Source organism: Euprymna scolopes, chromosome 41 (assembly GCF_053919585.1).
Source record: "Euprymna scolopes isolate OS-2025 chromosome 41, ASM5391958v1, whole genome shotgun sequence".
In the NCBI taxonomy this organism is placed as follows: Eukaryota; Metazoa; Mollusca; class Cephalopoda; order Sepiida; family Sepiolidae; genus Euprymna; species Euprymna scolopes.
In genome coordinates, this window is record NC_136522.1 from 19,754,515 (window position 1) to 19,775,073 (window position 20,559).

The 20,559-nt window shown below is 36.9% G+C and overlaps 1 protein-coding gene across 1 annotated transcript in view; it reads right to left on the minus strand.

The window, feature by feature from the left end:
• The window catches only part of LOC145266409 (adenosine deaminase 2-like), a 97,679-nt gene that overhangs the window by 62,522 nt on the left and 14,598 nt on the right, over window positions 1–20,559 (minus strand). Inside the window, exon 5 of the mRNA XM_080122072.1 lies at window positions 4,140–4,267. Within this exon, the coding sequence (XP_079978198.1) occupies window positions 4,140–4,267 (128 nt within the window). The remainder of the gene's footprint in view (window positions 1–4,139; window positions 4,268–20,559) is intronic.

Genomic DNA, 20,559 nt, shown 5'->3' on the forward strand with positions numbered 1-20,559 from the left:
GTAATAAGCATTCAAGTTCTTTGAAGTATGTGTTCAAGTTTTCTCAAGTAGGTATTCAAGTTCTTTTCAGTGAACATTTAAATTTTCTCCAATAGCATTGAATTACCCTTCAGTAGACATAAAGGCGTTTAAGTTCTTTCCAATAGACACTCAAAATGAAACCATAAATGTTCATTATGATACGCGTGTGTACAACATACGAGTACATTCATTCGCCTTTCTCTTCTACATTGCTAACTATGAACGTTTCTATCCATCTTTGTTCTTCTGCTGCTCTGGCTGTGATTCGTTATTAGTGTAGTTCGTGGTAATAAACTTTATTTTTACTCACAGAACGATAGACAACGTATTGGTTATAGTTTCGTATTAGTTTATTTTGAGAAACCAGGATCATGCATGAGAGACTAACTTAACTTCTGTTAATTAGTTAACTAACTTCTGTTAATTAGTTAACTAACTTCTGTTAATTAGTTAACTAACTTCCTAACACAAGTGGGTGGACATAGCGACAGACATCGGAGTAGAAAGCTTTTCGCCTTCAGCAATTTTAACTTTGAAAACTTATTACGACAGCATATTGTCTCGCGTCCGTTTCCTTAACCTCAAAGCGGAAACTTTTGTTTCTTTGTTAACCGCGATCTCTTGACATGACGCACCGACAGACCTTTCTTTGTTTTCTGTATTTTGACTTAATGTCATTTCCTCTCATCATCTATCGTGGGGAACAGGTTCATTTCCAAAACCTCGTGTCACTTTGATCTGCACTTAGTGCGTCTATGTTAAATTCATTCATTCAATACACAACGTAGGGACAATCATAATATAACATCTCTCTCTCTCTCTCTCTCTCTCTCTCTATCTATCTATCTATCTCTCTTTCTCTATCTCTTTCTCTCTCTATCAATGTATCTATCTATCTATCTATCTATCTATCCAGTTTCAGCCTAAACTCAAAAGGTAATACACTCATTCACAATGGAACTTTAAAACGAACATACTAATGCAGATTTGTATTTCTTATTAAAAAAACTTTCAACTTTCTCCAAAAACTTGAATCTGTCAAAATATATTTTTATGAATAAATATTTCTTGTTCTTTCACTTATGTTTTTTTATCTTCTTTCCTTCACAAAACTCTGTCAGCGAATTTAGCACTTGCTTATGGTGACCCATTTCCAATATTCCTAATATTAATGTTTTTTTTTATCCATGTTTCTCATTTTCCAACTTAATTACATTTATATTGATTGTTGATATGGTTTCTGGCACTTTTCAAGAACGCCATCGTGGCCTAAAATACACTATCCAAAACCAGAAGCAACACCACAAGCCAACTATTTACAACGTGTCAACAGGACTCGGCTGTTTACGAAACGACAGCCGTTCCAGATAATCTGACTTGTTAAAGAATTGATCGACTGTAACGCTATATATTTCCTTATTTTTAAACCTATATTAGTAGGGATACCCGGTGTTGCTTGGGTACACATGAAATTCTGTTTGGACCCTTTTTCATTATTATATGTCAGCTCCCTTGTGGGCAACTTCGATACCTTTACAACAATTTCAAAAATAAAAGATACGTAATCCTACTTAAAAACGGATAAAAAAAACAAATATGTAATCGCTTCAAAAAAGACGCATGTGACAACCTCTCCACCAAATATTTCAACAGAGGTGATACAAAGAGAAGAAGCTATTTTCCGGATATTGAGCACTTTTTGTTGCCCGTGCGCTGGACCCCACACCAAAGAAAATAAATCAAAACAACTTTTTTTAATCAAAATAGCAAGAAATGCCTGTGTGACAAAAAAAAAAAAAAAAAAATGAGCAGCGATTGCCGGGCTCGAACGCGAAACGCAAAAGAAGGGAGAAGACAAAATTTACCGACAAACGCTTTTGCCCACATGGCCACGAGTGCTTATGACGTCATTACGTTGCAAAATAAGCATTTTAAACAGTTTTAATTTAATATGCAGTCGCGACTTGCGAAAAACAGACCTTTAAGGGTAAAATAAAAAATGTTCAAGTAAAAAGTGATTTTGAGATTATATTGTCTTTTATTGTCTTGAGAAAACATTTTTTTTAAGTGATGAGTGAAAAAATAAAACTCAGGAAGCCTCCAGAACACTACTGCAAGCACTAATTAAAATCAAGGAAGCCGTATTAAAAGCACTACTGAAACCAAGTTTCTACTTCCCCCCTCCTTGAAGAAAAATTATTTTTTAAGTAAGGCCTGAAAAAAATATTAAATCGTACAAAATCCACAAAAGCGCTACTAAAAGAAGCAAATATGGTTATAAATATGATTATCGTTTATATTGACTATTTATATTTAAATCAGGATTTTTTTTTTAACTCAACAGGGTTAAATTACATTTATTTGTTAGGAAAATACATTAATATAAGTTAAACCAAAAAAATATTGTTGACCTTATGTATGCTTTGAATAGCAGCAGCGGCTTTTAATATCGGCCTTAAGACAGGGCAGCCATGAAATAGGTAAGCAGACGAATTTTTCGATCGAAATCAGAACTGGACGGTTTAAACTCCTAAGCAAGCAAGCAAGCAAGACGATTTGAGTTATATATATATATATATATATATATATATATATATATATATATATATATATATATATATATATATATATATATATATATATATATATTATTTATACACATATATATATATATATATGGATAGATAGATAGATTGTATATTTACATTTAAATCAGCTTTTTTTTTTAATTCAACGGGGTTAAATTACATTTATTTTTTTAAGGAAAACACGTTAAAATAAGTTAAAACAAAAATATATTGTTGACCATGTGTATGCTTTGAATAGCAGCAGTGGCTTTTAATATCGAACTTAAGACAGGGTGGTTATGAAATAGATAAACAGGCGAATATTTTGAAACCGGAAGTCACAAACCGGATGGACGATTTAAACACTCAAGCAAACTAGTAAGCTGATCTGAGTTATATATATATATATATATATATATATATATATATATATATATATATATATATATATATATACACATATTTATTTACTATAATAATTATTAAATACCTACAGACACTAGTGTGTTCTATCCTTTCGGGAATCATCAGTGCAGGATATCAAACTAAATATATATATATATATATATATATATATATATATATATATATATATAGTTTTGATTTCACCACCATATATAAGGTTCAATATAGTAACCGATAGAGAATTATCTTCATAATCATAAGTATGTAATCCGCACGAATTATACTATCATATTTAAGCGTATCTTACGACAGGGCAACGCCGGGTGGCCTGCTGGTATTCATATAAAATTTTAGATATAATAATGCTTTGGATATTTATTTATTTATTTTTGGACTGTTATCCTCATCTTCATATGTGTTGTTGAGGCTAATAGGCCGTAAATAAATAAATAAATATCCAAATTACTCATTTCAAAAAAGGATTCCAATAATAAAAATATATATATATAAATGTTTTGTTAAAAAAATCGTTTCTTTTCTCAGTTTTTCATTTACAAAAGTTGGTTTGTTTCTGTTAGCACTTGCTAACTGGTGACCCTAATATCTGGTTTATTTTTTTCAATTTTTACATGCATGCACGTCCGTTTTATAAGCTATATTTCCCTTGCTATGACACAATCTATCGATGCCGCTAAGTCTCAAGAGTCAATGAGCACCTCTGTAAAAGGTAATTGTAAGGGGTAATTGTGAGGCAAGGGTTGCGCAAGCATCAGCCCAACCTTCCTTGATTCTGCACTTCTTGGGTCCAGTCGCAAGAAGAGGTCCAAAACTGACTGGAAACAATGCCGAGATAAGCGGAGAACACATACAGCACCAGGTATTCCCAAATGGTCACCCATTTTAGTACTTACCGGGCTCTATGTTGCTTAACTTCGAGAATCTGACAGGAACTCGTGTATCAACGTGATTATGCCGTAACACAATATAAACAATTTATAATAATTGTTGGTGTGGTTCTTGGTAATGTCTAAAGACATTATTATCATCCAAAATGACCTTACCAAGGTCAGGGACCACACTGAAATACAAGCTAAATAGTTAAAAAAAAAAAGAAAGAAAAAAAAAGAAAAGAAAAATAGTACTGACCTGTGAAGGCAAATGATTAACTGGACACGACACAAATGACAGTGCAATTCCTGGAAGCGTCTAATACCCTGAAGGTATTGTTGGAGAACAGTACGAGGGCTTGAATGTCGTCCACTGAGAGAATACGTCTGGAAAATTCAATATCAAACATATAAAAGTACCGGCAATCGTATTACTAGGAAGGATTACAAGGATCAACGCTAACAATCTATATAATAATAACATTATTATGCGTTAGTGTGGACATAATAATCAACACTAAGAATTTCAGAAAATGATTTTTAATGTGTACGAACGACAGAGTTATCTCCCTTCAAGGATTTTCCCTTTTTTAATATTCATAGCTGTGCTCTTTTAGAAAAAAAAAAGGGGGCAAATCTTGAGAACTCGGTGGACACGTGACCTTTGCCAAATGAAGCTAACCTTTGTTTGAATCTTGGATCTGGTTCTACCACAAAGCCCTGATGCGCCAACTGGAAGCAAATTCTTTGTTCCACACTATTTTCATATGTATTTAGCTCTCTCCCACTGCAAAAACTGTGACACCAAAGTCGGAAAGTGGGATTGAGAATTCAGCGCCCTCGAGGAGGGGAATTCTGACCGGGCAAAAATGCCTGGGCAGCCCTGTCAGCATTTCCCAGTAAGGACACCTGAGGCGATTAGCAATAAACTAACCCCTTCTCCAAGAGAGAAGGCAAAGCCTGGGAAGGTGGACCTCCTAGAACTGTACAGAACTGGAATTACACCACCATCAACAGGAACTAGATCATTGCAGGAATAGTCCAAATTCTTTTGATTTTGTTGGGGGGGGGGGAAGCAAGGATAAAAATCCTTAGCCACCGTGCCACTCCTATTTCCATATTTGAGCAACAATTATGTGCGTTCTTTGAGACAGGTGTTAATTATTTATTTTTTTATTTTAAAATTGTTAGCGTTTGTTACGGCAAATTTTGAATAAACCCACATCCCCCACCCTCCTCAATGGTGTACTTCTACTTTTGTAGCTGCCATTGCTCAAAGGCAACATGCACACCGCAGATTTATCTGACATAAATCCAGTACAATTAGACAAACGTTTATAGAAGCTAGAAGTAATTGTAAGAAAGAAATAGCCGTAGCCAAGAGAGAATATACCGAATCCACCAGAAAATGCATTGAAGCGCAGAAATTAGGCTTTGGAATTCTAGAAAATCTATAATAGCGTAGTAAATAACAGGCAAAGAACAATTGCTCCACTATCCAACAATGATGAAGTTGTTTGCATGGCAACCGAGAAGGCTAATCTGCTTGTCCGTCGTTTTGCCTGCAACTCTATTTCGGACCCAGCAAGCCACTCCCCTCTGTGGACAAAAACAACACTAAATAATCTGAAAATCACCCCTTCTCAATTACATGATAAACCCCCCCCAAAAAAACTAGACACCTCAAAAGCATGTGACCTGATCTCATTCCGGCTATACTATTAAAAAAAATGCTCCACTGAGGTTGCTCCAGTTCCCTCCAAACGTTTCAACAGATACCTTAATGAATCTTGCAAGCCTAACTGCTGCAAAACCGCTTCCGTGGTACCAGTTTACAAGAATTCTGGCGAAAGAACTGACCCATTAAATTATCGTCCCATTAGCCTCCTTCTTCTTTTCGCCAAAATATTTGAGTCCATAATTCATCAAGCTCTAATTCACCATCTCACAGCTGCTAAACTTCTGTCAGACCAACAGTATGGGTTTAGGCAAGCCACTTCTACTGCAGATATCCTAACTGTAATCTATGAACCTATATACCATGCACTGGATAAAGCAGGGGACGCTAAGGTAGTTGCCCTAGATATATTTAAGGCCTTTGACAGGGTATGGTGCAAGGGTCTTCTCATGAAAATCAGATCCTATGCTATTACTGGACGAATACTTAACATAATTAAATCCTTAAGAAGGAGAAGAATCCAAGTTGTCCTTGACGGTCGTACATCAAAACAATATGATATAAATGCGAGTGTACCTCAGTGGTCACTCCTTAGACCTTTATTATTCCTGATATTCATAAATGACCTCCTTGATAAAATTGACTCGACACCATGCTCTATAACAGACACGGGGGAGAGGGAAACGAATGAACATGTATCCAAGGCAATGACAGAAACCCTGGAAAAAGACTTCCGGTCTATGGTGGAATAGAGGCAAAAATGGATGGCCACGTTCAATGCTACCAAAACTAAGCTCCTTTCCTTAAATAACTACAAGAAACCTTCTCAATTACTAATATCCAAAGCTAATGATACATTATATGAAAGTACTTCGTTCAAACTCTTCGGCTTAACGTTCACGGGGAACATGAGTTGGAAAAAGATACATTGAATGCATTGTTAAGCTTGCTGCAAAGAAGTTGAGCTAGAAAGTTACTTACGCCTAACAGTATCTTGTACCTTTGTATGAAGGCATTTGGCTGGTGCATCTGCTACTTGTCCCGCCATCTTAGAGAGGGTTCAAAAGAGAGTCACCAACCTAACAGGTCCCACACTATCAGCTAGGCTTTCAACCTTCAATATAGACGTCAATATGAAGGATGGAGCATCACTCAAGGAGACGACAATACAGTTAATTGCTTTAGGGTTCAAAAGAAAGTCGCCAACCTAATAGGTCCTGAATTGTCATCTAAGCTTCAGTCTCTGTCCCATCGACGAAATGTTGCATCTCTCTGCCTGTTTTACAAGTACTTTAATGGTAGATGCTCCAACGAACTACAAGCCCCTGTACCCTCATCGACGTAAATACCCCGACAAACCCAACAAGCAGCAAAATCCCACCCCATACACAGTAGAGATCCCTAGATGCAAGAAAGTCTTCTACTCTAATAGTTTCTTCTTTAGGACAGACTTTGGAACTCCCTTCCGGCTTCCAGTTTCCTCGACTGTACTGACATGCAAAAGTTAAAGTGTAATGTAAAGAGGCATCTTGCTGCTCAACTCCCTACATAGTACCCGTACAAATTATATCCCAAATAGTAGCCCCTTACATGAATGTGGCACTGTGTCTTGTTTGGGGTGAAAATGCAATAATAATAACAAAAAAATTTAAAGACGCTTATTCAGGTTGTCATTAATGCGTGATATAATTTGTTTTGTTACTAAGGCGTCACCACTTATCAAGGCTCAAAGGCCACTCGAGGGTCAAAATTAAATAATTGTCAGGTAAACGATGAGAAACTACCACGACGATCGGTAATGATGGTGGTGATTGGGCAGAATTTGATTATTTAAGAGGACTGGTTGTTTACATTGAACTTGAAAACGACCATGTTGTATGCAGCTAAGAAGCAACACCGCAACACCGTTTTCCACAAATGTGCAGTTTTAAGAAAGAAACTTTGTTCATGAAATCTTGCATTTAGTTTTAAGTAGGTAGGTAAGTAGGTAGAAAGAAAGAGAGAGGGGGAGAAAGGGGAACTATTGACAGTGGTTGTAGTTAGACGATTGTATTGCGAATGTTTTACAGGGAGGAGTATAATTGAAGCTCAGTCGAGAACCTGCCATGAATACAAGGATAGAGTAGAGAAAGACTTGGAATATCTCTCGTCTGAAAGAGATAATAGGGAGGAGAAAGGAGCATCGGCCACTAGATTTCGAAGTCGATTTTGTACTCTATCATAGCAAGAAAGCGTGCTCTGAACAGCACCTTCCCAGCAGCAGTACTCCGTATTAGGACGTATTTGGTAGAGGATTGCGTCGAGAGTGAGATACTTCTAGAACGGTAGAATGATCCAACTATTTTTTTTAATAACATTGACAAGGAATTTGATGAAAGACTTTCATTTCAAGTCTGGAATGAAGATCAGTCTTAGAAGCTTGTTAATTCAGGGAGCTTCCTCAAGACGAGGGCCATTCATTTCAATAAAGAGAGAGAGAGAGAGAGAGAGAGAGAGAGAGAGAGAGAGAGAGAGAGAGAGAGAGAGAGGAAACTTGTTTAATTTTTTACAAAGATTTTCAATAAAAAAGAGCGCTATGCCAGTTCGTTTAAATTAAAATCGATTTCTTCTTATTCATTTTGTTTTTCATGTTCATCGAGATTTTATTTTTGGCAAATATTATTTGAAGTTTTTAGAATCGGCGGTTGTTCATCATTACAGGTTGTTTGAATGACGTGCCTAGCAGCGGTAGCTCAGTGGTTAGCGATGCAGCTGACAACCTGAGTATACTAAGTTCGAATCCAATTCGTTCCACAGAAACACTTTCACTTAGGAATGTCGGCAACCTTCATGTGGGCCTTCTAAAAAGAATCCTTAACAAAAAGATATTGAATAAACGGACACGAACAAAAAAAATCATCATCATAAATGATGCTCACCAAACAAACAATCAAATGACGTGCCTATAGAAGCAGCAGGAGCAGTTGTTGTACCTGGTCGCATATCTGTCGTGCCTAAATCGGTCGTACATAAATAGTAAAACTCCATAACGATCTTAGTAATTGCTAGCAGGGGAGCCCGGTGTTGCCCGGTCGTAAAATACGCTTAAATATGATATTTTAATTTACATAGATTTTGTATTTATTATTATGGAGTCAATTATTTTATATTATATTGTACCAAATATATAGTCATGATTTCAAAAGTAAAAAAAAAAAAATGATTTGAGTGCCATCATTTCGAAACTGAAACCAAAATATAACAATGAAACCTCGACGTAAAATACCCACGACAAACCCGACAAACAATTAAATCCCACCCCACACACAGTAGAGATCTCTAGAATAGTTTCTTCCCCAGGGCTGCTAGATTTTGGAACTCCCTTCCGGGATTCTGCTTTTCCAACTGTACTGACATGCAGAAGTTCAAGTGTAATGTGAACAGATATCCTGCAACTTATGTCCCCGACAGTAGTCCCCTGCTTCAAAGTGGTACTATGCCTTGTTTGGGGGTGAAAATGAGGGGGGGGGAAGAAAAAAAGAAAAGAAAAAAAAATCTACAAATTAAGCAAAGACTTAAGTTTATTTTTACTTTACACTGTGGAAAGGGGCGTGAATTTTATCAAACATGCGCTTGTTTCCATGACAACAATGTTTTTGATAGACAAGATGGGTAAAATCCATTGAAAGCGGTCGGTGGTTCTATGAGAAAATAAAGCTGTGTACGCATTATAAATGTTTCTTTTCTGTGTCTTATGTTATACATTAGTACATTAGGGGTCATTTCGAGTTAAAAGTTTATTTACTGCACTCATCTGGACTAAAGAAAATCATGATTTAAATGTGTATGTCTCGTCTAAATAACTAATGATGAATATCTAATATGGCCGACAAGACGGGTGATCAAAAAATCAGATCGAGCGTACCGCGTACCGGAAAACGAAATGAGACTAACGAAATGAGACCTCATTTGATCTCATTTCGTTTTCCGGTACGCTCGATCTGACTTTTTGATCACCCGTCTTGTCGACCATATCAGAGAATTATCGTTAGTTATTTAGACTAGACATACACATTTAAATCATGATTTTCTTTAGTCCAGATGAGTGCAGTAAATAAACTTTTAACTCGAAATGACCCCTAATGTACTAATGTATAACGTAAGACACAGAAAAGAAACATTTATAATGCGTACACAGCTTTATTTTCTCATAGAACCACCGACCGCTTTCAATGGATTTTACCACAAGATGTAAGCAAGGACGATCGGACGCTCGCTACACAGAGTTTTATAATTATATAGATAAGTGCGTGGGAAATTCTCTTTTATTTCCTAATAGAACTGTACCTCTTTTGTGTAGAACGAGAATGTAAATTACACCCATTTTAACAAGTGATTATAGAATTCTTTTTCCGGTTGTAGTTATTTAAAGAGGAAACAAGTTCATTGATTCTGCAATGCCATTCTTGTCCTGGTTGAAACAATTGTACCAGACTTAAGTGGGTGACCCAACGGGTGTCAGTTTTTCTAACATACATCCTCTGCTCTTTGATAAAGATCAACATGTATTTATTTACGCACACGCACACGCGCATGCGCGCACACACGCACGCGCGCGTGCACACACACACACACACACACACACACACACACGTATGTGCGCCTCCGACTTCGATAGAAAATACAATGGTTTTCCAGCCATTTCTCTCTCTCTATCACACATAAACAATCACACAAAACGTGTGTGTGTGTGTGTGTGTGTGTGTGTGTGAGAGAGAGAGAGAGAGAGAGAGAGAGAGAGAGAGAGAGAGAAAGGGGGACCATTGTGTCTCCTATCGAAGTTCAGTTCAGTTTCGTTCAGTAAAACAAAAGTTATGATGAATTTACTTGTGTTCAAAATCGTAAAAAACGTAATAACTTAAAATATTGCAGCATTAAGAATTTTAAAATTCAATTTATAACATTATATAATCAATTCTTAATGCTGCAATATTTTAAGTTATAAATTTATTATATTTTTTATTAAAATATCTTGTATTTTTCTTTTCCAGTTTTAACACCTAGTCCTTTACGTTTCCATGTTTAAGCTTAATCACATTATTTTCCATGCTCGGATTTTTCTATTGTAATATATATATATATATATATATATATATATATATATATATATATATATATATATATATATATATATATATATATATTTTTTTTACACAGTGATCACCACTTATCAAGGCCCGGAAGCCACTCAGGGATAAGGGTTATTGCAAGTACATTAAGTTAGTGAGGAGATTTGCTGAAGTGTTTACTTAAGGGGGCGGTTCATTAGGAATTTGTTAACATTGGACTTGAAGACATCCAAATTGTAGTCCGGAGGGAAGCAGGCAGACGGAACAGAGTTCCACAGGCGTGCAGTTCTAAGAAAGAAGCTTTGTTCATGGAATCCGCGTTTTGATTTAGGCACAGATATAGAGTGGGGGAAATTTTTCACAGTGGATTCAGCTAGACGGGTGTTTCTCGTGAAAGATTGGCGAGGGGGGTCCAGAGATTGGAGTTCAGACGAGCATCTGCCATGGTAATAACGATAAAACAAGGACAGGCTCGCAACGTCTCTTGTGTGGGAGAGAGTTTGCAGGGTAGAGAAAAGGGCATCCCCCACTAAGCCACGAAGTCTATTTTGTACTCTGTCAAGGCAGGATAGGCTGTTTTTAGCAGCTCCTATATATATATATATATATATATATATATATATATATATATATATATATATATATATGTGTGTGTGTGTGTGTGTGTGTGTGTGGTAAAACTGGTAATTAGTAAAAACCTGAAGAGAGTGTTCAATACTATTGCAGAGCAAATATGTGTTTTATTTTTTTTATTACCGTTTTATCAGTTCGGTTACTTATGTTTCAGATGTTGGACAATGTTTACGATCTAACAGCCTTAGCAGTATTCTACTAACAACCACTTCTGTAAGGTCTGACGAGGCTGTTAGATCGTAAACATGGCCCAACATCTGAAACATATCTAACCAAACATAATAAAAAAAACATCTGAAACATATCTAACCAAACATAATAAAAAAAAACATATATATATATATATATATATATATATATATATATATATATATATATATATATATATATATGTTTTTATTATTTCAACCTCGGGCTTCTTTTTTTTTTTTGTCTGCTTAAATCATTACAAATTATTCCAATCGACGGGACAATAATATTATCTTGCCGATCTCTTTTAGAATTATCTGAAGAGATCGGCAGGATAATATTATTGTCTTGTCGATTGAAATTATTCGTAATGATAAAAGCAAGAAAAATAAAAAGCAACCCGAGATTGAAAGATTAACAACATACTTAGCTCTACTAAAGTATTGAGCAGTTTTTCCTTGTTTTTTTTATTTTTTTTTTTTACCGAATGTACTTTTAGTATTGAAGTGAATTAGACTACAGGTTGGTGAATCAAGTGGTTTCAATTCTTGTAGAATACTGGAAGGTAATATTTATAAAAGAAAATCCCAGCCAAATAAAATTGCTAAATATACTAGATAGAGCAAGTAAAATTAGAATTTATATGTTCAAATTTCATTTAAAAAAAATCACTTTTCAAAATAAAAATTTATCGTTTGAAACAAACAGTACAGTGTTTAAAATAATGTCCTTAATCCATGGATTTTCAATGTAAGTACATCTCCTCAGAGGAAACGTATTTTGCTAGAATTTTTTCCTCTGAGATCTACTTGCATTGAAAATCCATGGACTAAGGACATTAATTTAAACTGTATTCTTTGGTTCAAACAATAAATTTTATTTTGAAAAGTGATTCTTTTTAAATGAAATTTGAACATCTATATATATATATATATATATATATATATATATATATATATATATATATATATATATATATATATATATTTACTATAATAATTATTAAATACCTACAGACACTAGTGTTTCATCCTTTCGAGAATCTTCAGTGTAGGGTGCCACGATTAACACCAGTCGATAGATTCGAACCCGGCGACAGAAGCCATCTCTGTCTTCATTAGACCGTATCCATTTCGGCTACCATTAACTGCGTGAAATAATGTTGAAATTTAAACATTTTATTTTTAAATGTTTTTTTTTACGTCAGTCAGAGTGATCTAATCATTATATGATGATCTGTGCATGAGTATATATATATATATATATATATATATATATATATATATATATCCCATCACGCAAAAGTTAGCAAAATTCATGCCTTTTTTTTTTGTAGCTTCCAGCTAAACTTATTTCAAGAGGAGAGGGGAAGCGAGAAAGTGAAATATGAAGTCAGACATCCAATTCAGACTTACCCCGCCGCCTGCAATTAATTCGAAAAGAAATCCTTTATTCGATGATTTACAAAAGAAAGACAACACAAACAAAACTGGAGTATTATTAACAATAATCAAAATAAAATAATAATGAAAAACGTTCCAGTAATATTAATATATAGCTAAATTTCCTGTCTATGCAAAGTTTATCAAACCTTGCCCTTCTGCGTGAAAACTCACCTAAAACTTATTGCTATAAATACAAGACAAATGAAAGTCACTCTTTTTGATCAACTGTTTTCATGTTTCGGTGTTGCAACTGCACTGCAACGCGACAAAAGCAGCATCAGGGAGGTATCGGTGGCTCAGTCGTTAATAACAACCTAGGTGTTCCAAGTTCGAACCCATTTCATTTGATTAAGGACGTTGGCAACCTTCACGTGGTCCCGCTCGTAGGAACACGATATCCTTCTGGAAAGAATTCTTAATAGAAAGATATCGGGGAAATGAATGCCAACAAAAAATCACTACCAATAATGAACAACAGCAAAAACAACAGCAGCAGCAGCAGCAGCAGCAGCAGCTGTAGAGCGTAGTTAACGGTTGCACACACGTGAACTCGATATAACGCGCGTCTATCTACGTACAAACATTCTCATATATGAACCTTTTCCTTTTTCTCACAAACAGGATTCTATTCGTCCTGTTCTTCATATATGAACTATTGTCTCTCCCCTACTAACGGAACACTTACTCAGCACAACGTGGACTCTCTAACTATTTGTCATCGATTCTACTTATGGACTTATTCATTCCAGTTCACACCCAGTATCCATGGGAAACTAGCGGGGTTTATGATGAACTTTTTGTTCTGGAGGATACCTTAGATAGGAGTAGTTGTCTAAATATAAATGTTAGAGGTCGGAACAGGAATTACGAAAACCATGTGATTTCCTATTTTACTTTCGTTCCCTCTTTCTTAGCCAAAGAGACTTGAACTAGAGAAGAGGTGTCTTCATGGCGCCCCCAAGGTTGAGGCGGCAGGCAAAGAGCGATGTGATGAAAACTGTTAATCTCAAATCATCTCATCTCTCTCTCTCTCTTCCATCTTTTTCTTTCTCATCTCTCTCTCTCTCTCTCTTCGGTCCTTTATCATTTTTCTCGATCTCACCTCTCGTTCTTTCTCTCTCTCTCATCATCTGTGTGTGTCTTTCTCTCTTATCTTTTTTATCTCTCACCTCTCTCTCTCTCTCATCTCTCTCTTATTTTCTCTCTCTCACCTCTCGTTCTCTCCCTTTCTCATCTCTGTCTTTCATCTGTCTTTCTCTCTCTCTCCGCTCTTTCATCTTTTTTCTCGCACTCACCCCCCCTCTCTCTATCTATTTATCTCTATCTATTTATTTATCTATCTCATCTCTCCCACCTCTCATTCTCTCTCTCTCTCATCTAATCTCTCTATCTATCTCATCTCTCTTTCACTTATCGTTCTTTCTCTCTCCCCTCCCTTCCCCTCTCCCTCTCTATCTATCTATCTATCTATCTATCTATCTATCTATCTCATCTCTGTCATCTCTCTCCCACCCCTCGTTCTCTCTCCCTCTCTTGCATCTATATCTCTCTTTCTCTCTCTCTCTCATCTCATCTCTCATAACGCATGCAAGTTTGTGTTCTGTCTCTTCTGAATAAACGTTTGTTATATGAAAACCCAGAAGTGGCGGCGTGTTGTCAAGTCCAACTTCAATCCAGTAAGAATTCTCATCTGGACGACGATCATGAAATGGCTGCCTCAGTCACGGAGGATTTCTGTTGTTGAATGTGAATAATACGAGGTATCTGTTTGAACGTCGGCAAGTTTTGATTTATTGTCACTTGTAGGACATTCGATCTCCACAAAGAAGAAAGTGTAAATAACATATGCCACATATGATGAGATAGATTTGAATTCTTCTTTCATCATATGTATAATGGTTTTCCTATTTGTGTACGACAAATTAAGGCACAACAAATGTACGACGAAGCACGACAACTGTTCCTGCTCATTGTCTATTCGTGTGATATTTAGACACAACAAATTAAGGCACAGCAAATAAGACACTAAAAGCCACAACAAATAAGGCACTAAAAAGCCACAACAAATAAAGGCACAAAAAATTAAGACACGGCAAATTAAGGCACAACAAACTGAGATACAACAAATTAAATCAAAACAAATTGAGGTACAAAAAATTAAGGCAAACCAAATGAAGGTATGACAAATTAAGGTACGCCAAATTAAGGGGCGACAAATTGAGGTACAACAAATTAAGGCAAAACAAATTGAGGTACAACAAATTAAGGCAAAACAAATTTAGGCACGACAAATGAAGGTACAACAAATAAAGGCACGACCAATGAAGGTACAACAAATTAAAGCACAACAAATTGACATGTTAAATATAATATAATTTGTGAATTAAGATACTGAAAATTTTATGAAAATTAGATAATTACCTGTCTTTTGGATGATCTAAAAATGAGCACACTGCCACTGTTACTGTGAATTAGGAACTACGAGAGGCGTGCAATAAGTAATGGCCCTGACCCACTTCCCATAGCACTAGAGCAACGAAACTTGGCACAGTTATTAGTCTTTCTCTACATAGGAACCACCCAGAGTTATGCATTTCTCCCATCGTTGTATGCAGCTCTGGAAACCGTTTTTGTAGAACACTCCAGGTTGGTCCTCCAACCACGACGTTATTTCAGAAATCAAGGTTGCATCATCTGGGAAATGCTTTCCTTTCAAAAACAACTTCATGGCTGGGAAGAGGTGAAAGTCAGAGGGTGTAAGGTCAGGAGAGTAGGGAGGATGGGGAAGGATTTCATAACCACATGCCCGTGCTTCTGATCTGGCGACATGCGAGTTGTGAACCGGAGCATTGTCCTGCAGGAGGAGGGTACCTTTGCTGATCTTGCCCCGCCTCTTGATTTTGATAGCTTCCCTTAATTTCCTCAAAAGTGAAGTATAATAGGCTCCTGTAATTGTGGTACCCTTTGCCAGAAAATCTATCACTACTCCGTCCTGGTCCCAGAAGACTGTGAGCATGACCTTGCCAGCGGAGGGCTGCACCCTTGCCTTCTTTAGAGATGGTGAGTCCAAGTGCTTTCACTGCATTGACTGGGCTTTGGTCTCTAGATCATAGTGATGGACCCAGGTTTCATCCTGTGTAATAAGTCTTTTGAAAAACTTTGGCTCATCTTCTTGGCACATCTCCAAATTCATCCTCGAGCACTCAACGCATTTTCGCTTCTGGAATGGTGTGAGCAACCATGGAATCCATCTAGCAGACACCTTATGCATATGCAAATGGTCATGAATGATAGTTTCCACAGACCCTTTTTTTTTTTTTTTTTTTTTTTACATAGGCATCACCACATTATCAAGGCCCAGAGGCCACTCAAGGATAAGGGTTAAAGAGTGTACAGTAGAAATTGGACAATATAGTAATCATTAGTAATGAAAATTTGATAAATTTGATAACTTATATGGAACGGCTCATCAAGAGCTTATTTACTTTAGACTTGAACACAACCATATTGTAGTCAGCCGGAAAGCAGGAAAACGGAAGACAATTCCACAGGCGTGCAGTTCTAAGAAAGAAGCTTTGTTCATGGAATCTACGTTTAGGTTTAGGCACAGATAAAGAGTGGGGGGAATTATTGATAGTGTTTACAGCTAGACGAGTGTTTCTTGTGAAAGTTTGGCGAGGGGGGACCATAGATTGAAGCTCAGTCGAACACTTTCCATGAAAATAACGATACATCAGAGACAAACTTGCAACATCTCTTCTGTGAGATAGAGGTTGCAAGGAGGAGAAAAGGACATCTCCTACGAGGCTACGAAGTCTATTTTGAACTCTATCAAGGCAGAACAAGTCCTTTCTAGCAGCTCCTGCCCAGATGTGGCAACAGTATTCCATCCTTGGACGTACCTGGCTCTTATATAGATAGAGAATAGCATCAGCAGTGAGATATTTACCGGATTGATAGAAAGATCCCACCATTTTCCCAGCGGCCTTGGCAACAGATTTGATGTACGTGTTCCATTTAAGATCAGGAGTAATGGTCAAGCCCAGAAGCTTGTCAAAACTTGAGGCCTCCAGAAGACGAGAGCCATTCATTTCAATTGATGCCAAATGTGGATTAGAATGTTGATGATGTAAGGAGAGAAGCTTGGTTTTAGATGCATTAAAAGTAACCAGCCACTCCTTACCCCATTGTACTACGTGCTCAAGATCAGAGGAGAGAGAATTGGAGAGAACTTGGTCATTTACTGTCTTAGATGTGCTACCATAAATGGTAGTGTCGTCAGCATAAATGTCTACAAATGATGTAAGGATGTGATTTAGAAGATCATTAATGTAGATCAGGAAAAGAGTTGGGCCCAGGATGGACCCCTGAGGGACACCGGCATTAATACTGTGAGCTTCTGATTTTTGCCCCTCAACTACTACTCTTATGAACCTATCAGAAAGAAATGATTTAATAATTGAGAAGACTTTTCCAGCTATACCATAGCTAGCGATCTTATGAAGTAAACCTTTATGCCATACCCTATCAAAGGCTTTAGATATGTCAAGAGCAATTGCCCTAGAAAGATTGCCACCGTCGAGAGATTTGCTAATCCTATGTGATATAACTGTAAGCACATCTGCTGTAGATCTAGCAGAACGGAAACCATATTGAGTGTCACTAAGAAGGTTATTTTTGTTGAGATGGTTGATTACTTCTGTATTTAACACAGATTCTAGCAACTTACTCATGACGCACAGGAGACTTATTGGCCTGTACTGAGAGGGGGATGAGCGATCACCTGAATTCTTAAATACAGGGCATACTGATGAGATTTTCCAGGGAGATGGGAAACTATTCTCCTTAAGACAACGTTTAAACAGTTTTATAAGTATGGGCGCTAGTTCAGGTTGAAGTTTTTTGAGTACTATAATTGGAATACCGTCAGGGCCAGTTGCTTTACTGGAATCAAGGTTTTTGATAAGCTTGGCAACATCACGTACAGATATACGTATATCACATAGCGTGTTTTCTGATACAGGAGGAAATATTGGGGGTTGGCGGCCTTGGTCGCAAAGGGTAGAATTAGCTGCAAAGTTCTTGACAAAGAGTTTGGCTTTGTCTGATGCTGACGAGATTACCTCAGGTCCATTGATAATAGTTGGGATGGAGCACACGCTTCTGTTCAGGATTCTGCTTGCTATTTGCCAAAACTGGTGGGAACCAAGCCGCTGCTCAGCTACTTTGGACTTAACAGATTGAGCATACAACTCTCTTGCGTTCCTTATTACTTTCTTACAATGGTTGCTGGCAGTCCTGAAAACGGCTTTAGTTTCCATACATCTATTACGTTTGAAGCAGTGGAAAAAGTGATTTCTGTGCGCAATGGCAGCAGCACATTCTGGAGAGAACCATGGCTGGCTGTTAGGTTTTTGCTGAAACTTTTTAGAGGGTATGAAATGGTCAATACCTACAATTAACCATTCAGTCAGGTCTAATACTATAGAGGACACATCTTTTTTAAACATGGATTGCAGAGGTAGATCAGATATAAATGTACGGAAGCTATCCCAGTCAGCCTTAGTGTATCGATATACTGTACGATGGAGAGGTACGTCTGGGGACTTATTACATTTCATTTTTATCTTAATTGATACAACAGAGTGGTCGGAAGATCCAAGAGGCGACAGAACAGAAACTGAACATAGTTCAGGGCAAGTTGTGAGAAAAAGGTCTAGTAGGCTCGCATACTGGCCGTCATTGTCGGGCACACAGGTGGGTTCCTGAACAATCTGAGTGAGGTCATAGGCAATGGAGAAATCATGACAGAACCTCCCCTCATCATCGGTCTTGTTTGAGTGGGTCAACCATTCGATGTTGTGAACATTGAAGTCTCCACATACGTGAATGTTAGCTGAAGGATAAGCAGATAGGACTTGGTCAATTTTCTCAGATATGCTTTGAAAGATAGTAACTCCGCTGTTGTGGGGGCGATAGAGAGTAAATATAAATGCAGTAGTGTGAGCTAAAGCAACCCGGAAGCACATATAGGGTAAGTTAGGATCTTCCCTGGAGATGTCCCTCCCACATGGAAAGCTATCTTTAATATAGGCACATATTCCATGCCCATGGCGATCTAGGGGGTCAGATTTAGAAGTTAAGTTAGAGTATCCTGTAATTGCAAACTCTTCTAGGGAAATAGCCTGTCCAATGCCAGTTTCACTTAAAAATAAAAGGTCTGGTTTAGTCTCCTGTAATTGGGTTTCAACCTCTGGAAGGTTAGAATGCAGACCCCTGATGTTAGAGAAGGAGACATGGTAGTAGGGGTCTACGTTGGAGAACCGGGTTTAATCGTGTATTTTTTCTTGAAACTTGTCATGATGAAATTTTGGAATTTGTGGACTAGGTCGTCAGATTTACTTAGAGCAGGACAGAGAGGGGAAACTAAGAGAGAAAAAGAAACGAAGAATTTTTTTTTAAATTTTTTTTGTAGCACATGATAAGGTAAAGCTGTAACAATTACCCACTAGTATGGCATCGAGAGGCCCCACCAGAAGCTACTGCATGGTCCAGAATCCATTCACCAAATGGCAATACAGCAGCCCCAGTACTTTGCACCTGCTGATAGGACAGCCTCCTTAGTGCTTAATCCAAGGTTCGGGTCCCTGACTATCAGGCGGATAACGTCAGCCCAGACAAAACGTTTACCTCCAGCACCCTTACTAGTGACATGGCTACAAGGATAGACATAGAAACAGAAAATTTCCACCAACTCTGCCAACTGTTCGCGCAAAATACTGCCAACCTAGAAAACAGCTTTTTCTTCTCCCTTTGTCAGAAAAATCACTCATTAAAAAATGAGGACTGAGGGACAAATAAGAAGAAGCGAGAGTAACAGGAGCTGCCGATAACGCATCCACAATGCGTTTTCTACTCTCCATTAAAAAAAAAAAAAAAATTATTAAGTATTGTACTTAATAAAAGTCCAATAGACGTGTTTAAGAGAAAGTATGGTGATAGATTCCCCTCTCACGAACTAAAAATGAGTACAATTAGGTAATCTATTTTTGCAATCAACTCGGTAGATAAATAAACATTTATGGACGAGAGAGAAAAAAAAAAGCTAGCATTTAATACAACAGAAATACATAAATTAAATACTGAAATAAAATGTAGTTATTAATATTTGAATCTAAAAATAAAAAGTGCGAATTAGTAATGAAATCACTTATCTCAAAAACACTTCCGTCTCCAGAATGCAAACTAGTGAAGAATTTAACTTTTAATAGCGTTCAGAAGATTTTTTTTTTTTAAATTAACCGTTAAAAAGAAAAGCGTGATTTTATTCTGAACTTTAGCTAGTCACGTTTTAAGAAACTTACGATATAAAAGAAAAGCGGATGGGGGGGGGGGTTCTTCCGAAGTTAGTTGGTGACGTTATAAGTAATTGCGAGATAAGATGGAAGCCAGAATTTAGGGGTGGGGGACTGAAAATGATAATATAATGGATTGATTATACAATATTTAAGATCAACTCGGTAGATAAACATTTATGGACGAGAAAAAAAAAAAAGTTAGCATTTAAAGAAATACATCAATTAAATACTAATCTTGTATTTACTGTACTAATCTTGGCATCTTGGG